We start from the raw sequence: 7,500 nt of genomic DNA, 5'->3' as shown, positions 1-7,500 counted from the left end.
CACTAACGACAAACAACTCGATCAGCATGAGATGGTGACTAATAGCGAGTAGCTCATGTGTTAGTCAGTGAGTCGCCAAGAGGCAATTTAATTAAACAAATTTGAGAAAACGTACATAGAAAAGGCTGACACGCCTTTGCATTAGAGTCAATCAATGAATCACTAGTGACACTGGCAACTCGTTATAATATGCTTGAACACATTTAGTTACCTCCGATCGATGAAAATGTAACACAAATTGATGAGGTTATATGTACGAATAGAGACAAGAATCGATTGTTGTGATGATGGGTTCATTCCATTTCTCCTCTCGTTGCCTTCGAAAGAGCATCCATCCAGCTACAAGATGTGGTAATACACTTTTAGGCAAGTAATGAGTGTTTGTGCGGTCGTTGTTGTGTACTGACCTTGAGTACTCGTCCTCCGAATCGAGACTCAGATAGAGCAAGTCAGCCTTGAGAGTCATATGAGATACCTTGATGACTAGGTCTTTGTCCCGTGCTTCATTCTGTTTCAAAAACAATTTAGTGTTTTTGTGACTAACAATGAAGTTGGTATAGGTAGACAAGGACAAACATAGATATGCACACAGACAAATAGGCAGACAGACAGATAATTTATTCTCATACAGATTCTACTGGTACGTATGCTACAATTTTTTTAAAATACAAATCAGTCCTTGCAAACAACAAAGTCATTAACTAATGGACTTGACAAACAGACAGCCAGACAGACAGAAAAAGACAGACAGACAGACAAAACAGACAGACAGACAGAAAAGGGCAGGCAGACGGACAGAAAAAGGCAGACAGGCAGATAATTTATTCTCATACAGATTCTACTTCTACGTATGTTACAATTTTTTAAATACAAATCAGTCCTTGCAAACAACAAAGTCATTAACTAATAATAGACTTGACAGACAGACAGACAGACAGACAGACAGAAAAGGCAGACAGACAGAAAAGGCAGACAGACAGACAGACAAAACAGGCAGGCAGACAAAAAAGGCAGGCAGACAGACAGACAGACAATTCTTTATTCATCCAAAAATGCATGGGCATTTGTGGCCCCTGCCATCATGTACAGTTGTGCCTCAGAAACTAAACAGAACCACTAGATACTATCTACTCTCTACATACACTACAGTACAAACAACATTTCCTTGCGATCTACGAAAACAACTCGGCTTCTTGCCAGTCAAATTTGTCCCGTTTGCACCATATTGCATACCAGGGTGCAATGACAATTTTGCAGATTTTATGCAATAAGGAATGACTTTCTTGAGTGTTGTGAATTGGCAAATTTCTCTATTGATTGTAAGCTCGAAACATCCAAAGGGCCTCTCGAACTTGAATAGTATGCAACTTTGTCCACCAACCCAAACTCGAAAGTTGTCTGCAAAGTGATGCATAGTGGTCTTGTTTTTGTCTAGCAGCATCTGCTAAGTTTTCCTCAAGCGGAACCGTTAATTCAAAGATAATGATCTCCTTGTGTGTTGCACACCAAGCAACTATGTCCAGTTGAGTAGTATCAGATGGTAAGGAATACACATGTCCTGGCAGGTCAGCACACAGCTGACAACATGACAGGCAGGCAGGCAGGTAGGCAGGCAGACAGACAAACAGAAAAAGAGGCAGACAGACAGACAGACAGACACGACACAGATGGACATAAGATACGCAGAAACTCACAGACAAAGACATGTACATACACACAGAGAGACAAACAGACACACACAGAAAGACACACATACAAACATACTTTTTAGTGACACGTACACATGGATAAAACACACAATTATAACATAATCAGTACAACACATGTTCTGTAACTCACACGTCAAAGATGTCGTGCAATTGTCGTTAAAATAAAAAGACATCATAAATTTTAATTACAATAAAAATACTTATTGACATGGTCTCTATCAATGAAGACATGGTTTCAACAACAAATACAATTTCGAATACACACACACACACACACACACACACACACACACACACACACACACACACACACACACGCGCGCGCGCGTTCCTACCTTGGGAGCCTCTGTAATGGAATACCCCGGCAGGGGCTTGCTGTCAAATGCCTTAACATCCTGATAAACACAACAGCAGGTACAACAACCCGTCAGAGCACTAACCGTGGGGATACAACCTCGTGTGCTTTAAAGAAATACAAAGCCAAATCCTTCAGCTGCAACCACTGCCGCGTCCATCCTCCTCTCAGTCCCTTCCGACAATATGCATATCCGATTTTCTGAGCACCTTCAGTGTGGGCTTTAATCTACACAGATAAACGATATCACACACAATGTCGTGCTAAACAACCGAGTAGCACACAACGTATTGTGTCAACAATTTGCTCTAACTTCTGCAATAGAATGTCACCCACAGAAATCAGGTATGCACTCTGCTGCCATGCAGGAGATTACTCAATGCCAATCAAGCGTTTATACATACTAGCTGACATGTGTGGAAATTCCACGGTTACTCTGGATAATACATATACACAACAATACATGGTCTTTATGTTCGCCTTTTCCTTAGGCGACTGTTAACAACAAAGCACACTGCCAAATCTCAGTTGTCTGTAAGTCTGTTTGTCTGTCTGTCTCTTGTCTGTCTGTCTGTTAGTCTGTCTGTCTGTCCAATACATATATTTTATACATTGAAACTAGTACACTCACACTAAACTGTAAAGCAAACAAGCAAGCCCGCAGGCCCTACGCTAAAACTAACTGCTAACGCCTATGTCTGTCTGTCTGTCTGTCTGTCTGTCAGTTAGTTTGTCTATCTGTCTGTTTGTCAGTCTGTCTTGTCTGTTTGTCTGTCTGTCTGTCAGTTAGTCTGTCTGTCTGTCTGTTTGTCAGTCTGTCTTGTCTGTTTGTCTGTCTGCTTGTTTGTCTGTCTGTCTGTTTGTCTGTCTGTCTATTTGTCAGTCTATCTGTTTGTCTGTTTGTCAGTCTGTCTATTTGTCTGTCTTCAAGCTATTCCTTCAGCACCAAAATTTGTTCTAAAGTCCTCAGAATTTCGTGTGGCAGCAATTGTGAGACTTGGTATGCCTTTACCATATTCCCAGATTGTTACCAAGTGTGATTGTGGTAGAAGCCTTGATGAACATGGTTATCATCTATTGACCTGCAAGTTTGGCGGTGGCCCAGTATGGCAACACAATACAATCGTGTCAACTTGAGCTAAATGGTTAGACGAGTTAAATATTCCTCATCAAGTTGAGCCAAGAAATAGGTATACTGACTCTGAGAACAGGCCGGATATAACAATATATGATCCCACTGGACACTTGACAAAAGACCTGGACATTTCACTTGCTCATCCACATTCTTGTGACACCGTACAATCAGCTGCCAAAATATCAGGTTATGCAGCTGAGTTGAGAGAAAAACGCAAAATGACAAAATATGGTCAACAGCAGTCTATAACAGGATCTAATACAACATGTATTCCACTGGTTTTTGAACACTGGCTTTTGAGGCCCTATGGCTGAAGACTATCTCGATAAGATCTCCAAAATTTCAAAAGATGCAAATGGAAAAGCAGCAAAACAGACTTTAGAGATAGATGGAGAAAGCAACTGTCTGTAGTTGTACAGTCTTGCAACTCTCGTGTGATTTTTAAAAAGTTGTCGAAGTTGTCAAAGTGCAATTTTGATGACTTTCTATATGATAAAGACGTTCAACATTTTGTTCATTGATTGTTATGTTATTGCTATGCATACGTAAAGTTAGCGATTGTTATTAGTAGAGTAAGAGTTCAAATATAATAATTTGTCTGTCTGTCTGTCTGTCTGTCTGTCTGTCTGTCTGTCTGTCTGTCTGTCTGTCTGTTTGTCAGTCAGTCCGTCTGTCTGTCTGTCTGTCTGTTTGTCAGTCAGTCAGTCTGTCTGTCTGTCTGTCTGTCTGTCCACTCTTACTTCAAAGGACAAACAGCCCTCAGGATCAACACAACATGCCACTGCCGCATGTACTGCAATGCCAATCGAACAGAACCAAACTTACTTACAAAGCACACAAATACATTTACAACACACAACCAGCTGTCATCACAGATCACATACTCCAACTCCCAGCCAAGCCTCAACATCACACAAACAAATTTCTTGACACTTACATCTCTAACTCCCTTCTCCTTCTGTGACGACAACGAATCAACCTGTTTGTCCATCACGTGTTGTGGCCACACACCTACACATTTAATAAAACCCATAAACACACTACATCAAAAATTCTACCACAACAACAACATGCCATGATTTAGCTTGAAATAACAGAGATCACAAACTCGGTCATCTCGCTTCATGAACTTCAAGTATGCCTTATTTCGTGAACAATCTGAACAGAGAATCTACAATTCAAAAAAATCACGTGATGATATCGTTTCAACAACATCTTGACGTCATACAGTCAGTCTATGCAACACAGTTATACACAGCATCCCAACAATAAAGTCACACCTGCTCAAATTACAGATTTTTAAATGTACGACTGCAATTAAAGGACTATGTGACACACTTTTTCAGATTTCCAGGGTTTACACAGCAAAAGCGTATTCGTTTGGGACCTTTCTATAAGCAGATAGAGTGGAAAGGCCCGCTAGTGTGTTTGATTGGGCACCTTTCCTTTTCTGGATAGAATGAACAGTTTCCCAAACCTTTCCGAAAACGGATAGACTCGAAAGGTATTACGCTGTTTGATTGGTAACTTTCTGTTTCCGAAAAAGGATAGAGCGGATAGACTTTCCAACCTATACTACTATCAGTACGGATAGAAAGGGTAGAAAAAGCATCTAGACATGTAATACTTGTGTCTCTACTAGCTTTGACCTTCCAAATCAACGTGCTGGCTTTGCGTAACATTTCCAGACTACTATATTCGCACTTATTCTAGACTGCCCATGAAAAAGTTGAACAGCAGCTGATTTCTTGTGTTCGGCAGAACAAACTCCCGAAAAGTTAGTAGACATTCTAACAGGTGGAAAAATAGATGAAACGGCTATAACAAAGTACATGTACACCTGGGATGATTCTGACACACAGGCACTGATTCTACGCATGTGCATAGTCCTGTTACCGCCTCATCTATCTCGTTTCGGATAAGTTCTGTTCGATTGGTAAACGTGCCCTGTCTCTTTCCACTCTATCCAACCAAGCTATGAAAAAGGTAGTCCCAATGAATACGCCCCAAATTACAGTGTAATTTCAGTGCAGGATATAATGATCGGTCATTGGACATTTTGTCTGACCAAATCATGGTCATGTCAAACGTACTTATCAAACGGTTGGTGATCTGTTCAGCCAGCAAGGGTGGCCATTTTGATGTCTGTTAATGCAGATGACTATGTGTCTTGGTCTGCTTCCTGTCGTACTTTGCTTGGAGAAAATTACAGTAACAAAGACTCTTCCGTTGTTAATTAAATTTATAGTAACTTCAGTTCGTTCAAGAAGCAAGAGCACAAACATGTACAAACATTCAGTGCCTTATTACACATATAATGTTTGCCATCTCTTATATGAAACTCTGCATGCATACTGTATACTCATACATATCTAGATTTACTAATATAGTAAAATACTAATAAATACGCCACTGCTGCAAGCCAAAGTAAAACGTCTGAAAACTCTGTGGGTGTCCAATCAACCACGAGTTGTTATATCCTGCACTGAATTTAATTAATTATATTAAATCAGAAGTCCCACATTTTGCATGTATTTATGAAGTCAGCTGCATGCCGATTTTTTGAGTTAAAATAGCAGTACAGTATAACCCCGATTATCCAAACATTTCAATAACTCGGAAAAAAAAATTTAGTTCCGCCCAAAATCACATGTTTTCAGTGTTTCCCGCATGACGTCATTCCAACATGGAAACCTGTAAACCTACTCCAAAATTGGAGCCCTAGACGACTCTTTGTATTTGATCATTAAATGTGTAAACATGTTGAGTCGTTGTTGACCTAATATTGCTGTATATTAATTAATTAATTATTTTTCATTTGTACTTGACTGTCAATGTATGAGTGAGCCTCAAGGAATTTGGCTTCCACCGAAAAAGTCCTAATCAAGGATGTACACTGTACTGCACTGTATTATTCGTGTGACCAGCATGTACACATGTCACACAACACAACCACTTCACAACTCGATTGACAACACCCAGAAACAACAACAATGGCAGTCACTTATTAATCCACATGCAACTAACACATTCTATGCTACATAAATTTCCAGTTTGTCAACATACTAATTGAATGCTTACCCTGCCACACCCTCTACAGTGATGTCGCCGTCGAAGTGGTGTGAAGTGACGGCCACACTCCATACACATGGTTGCGCTACTGTCCGGCAGCCAGACGGGAGCTTGGGCACCGATTTCTTCTACCGACTCTATCATCTGCGACGACTGCCTCTTCAGCGAATTGAGTTTCCTACCCTGCTCTTTGATAGCTGTAGACAGCACCTGGCAGGTAGATATGTAGTGTACACATATGCTAACATGTTGAAATCAATGATCTTACTTTGACCCATTCGTCCCTCTCTTCTGGAGTTCTACAATATGCAAAAGTATTACGCAATGAATTCGGTTCATTTCACTGTGTGTCCGTGTGTCTGTCTTTTAATGATGCATGTGAGTCGTTCACTGCAAGACTTGTGTAAGAGATCAACTTGTATTGTACTTCCACGGTTTTACTAACATGCAATATTAAGTAACGAAGTGTGTGTGTGTGTGTGTGTGTGTGTGTGTGTGTGTGTGTGTGTGTGTGTGTGTGTGTGTGTGTGTGTGTGTGTGTGTGTGTATCAGCGTGTCAGTATAACTGCTAATAATTGTTAATTATTCTGCTTGTGTGTTCATTTGTCAGGTTCTGTCCATTCTGTATTATAAATCTCGTGTATCTGTTTGTTTGTGTTTTGTTAACTCACGATGCAGACACCATGAATGATTTCTGCTGTGTTGAGATCACATTGAATGCATTTGGTACGTCTGTTACACTAGGAATATCAACCTACATACAACACAAATGATCAGGTAGGTATGGCCACACACACACACACACACGCGTGCACACACACACACACACACAAATGTGCACACACGCACGCATGCATGCACGCATGCACGCGCACACACACACACACACACACACACACACACACACGCACATGCCCTTCACACACACACACACACATACACACACACACACACACACACACACACACACACACACACACACACACACACACACACACACACACACACCTCATCCCATCGAGCTCTTGTTTGCGTCGTAGTTTAAAACTCCCAGTGGCTACCGAGCATTGTATCAACAAATCATTAAACTGCAAACGTAATGCAACGTCAAATGTCGATGTAAACACTTTTGAAACTATCAGCTGTCTCACAAGAAAGAACATTCTCCGATCATATCCTCTCCTTGACACTTTGTTGAGATAACCTTCCTTTAAAAATGTCTGAACAAC

General features: G+C 40.7%; 1 protein-coding gene across 2 annotated transcripts in view; it reads right to left on the bottom strand.

Moving 5' to 3' along the window:
• LOC134197096 (FYVE, RhoGEF and PH domain-containing protein 6-like) overlaps nt 1-7,500 on the bottom strand; it is a 14,825-nt gene that overhangs the window by 347 nt on the left and 6,978 nt on the right. For both annotated transcript variants that reach the window (XM_062666339.1, XM_062666340.1), the window contains exons 13-23: nt 7,423-7,491; nt 7,280-7,359; nt 6,943-7,026; nt 6,540-6,570; nt 6,281-6,481; nt 4,274-4,370; nt 4,137-4,210; nt 2,164-2,292; nt 2,045-2,104; nt 408-508; nt 1-339 (exon numbers count right to left, since the gene is read on the bottom strand). The exon at nt 1-339 is cut by the window's left edge and continues 347 nt beyond it. In XM_062666339.1, coding sequence (XP_062522323.1) covers nt 294-339; nt 408-508; nt 2,045-2,104; nt 2,164-2,292; nt 4,137-4,210; nt 4,274-4,370; nt 6,281-6,481; nt 6,540-6,570; nt 6,943-7,026; nt 7,280-7,359; nt 7,423-7,491 — 972 coding nt within the window. In that variant the 3' untranslated portion in view covers nt 1-293. The remainder of the gene's footprint in view (nt 340-407; nt 509-2,044; nt 2,105-2,163; nt 2,293-4,136; nt 4,211-4,273; nt 4,371-6,280; nt 6,482-6,539; nt 6,571-6,942; nt 7,027-7,279; nt 7,360-7,422; nt 7,492-7,500) is intronic.

Source organism: Corticium candelabrum, chromosome 22 (assembly GCF_963422355.1).
Source record: "Corticium candelabrum chromosome 22, ooCorCand1.1, whole genome shotgun sequence".
In the NCBI taxonomy this organism is placed as follows: Eukaryota; Metazoa; Porifera; class Homoscleromorpha; order Homosclerophorida; family Plakinidae; genus Corticium; species Corticium candelabrum.
This window is presented reverse-complemented; position numbering and strand designations above follow the sequence as displayed.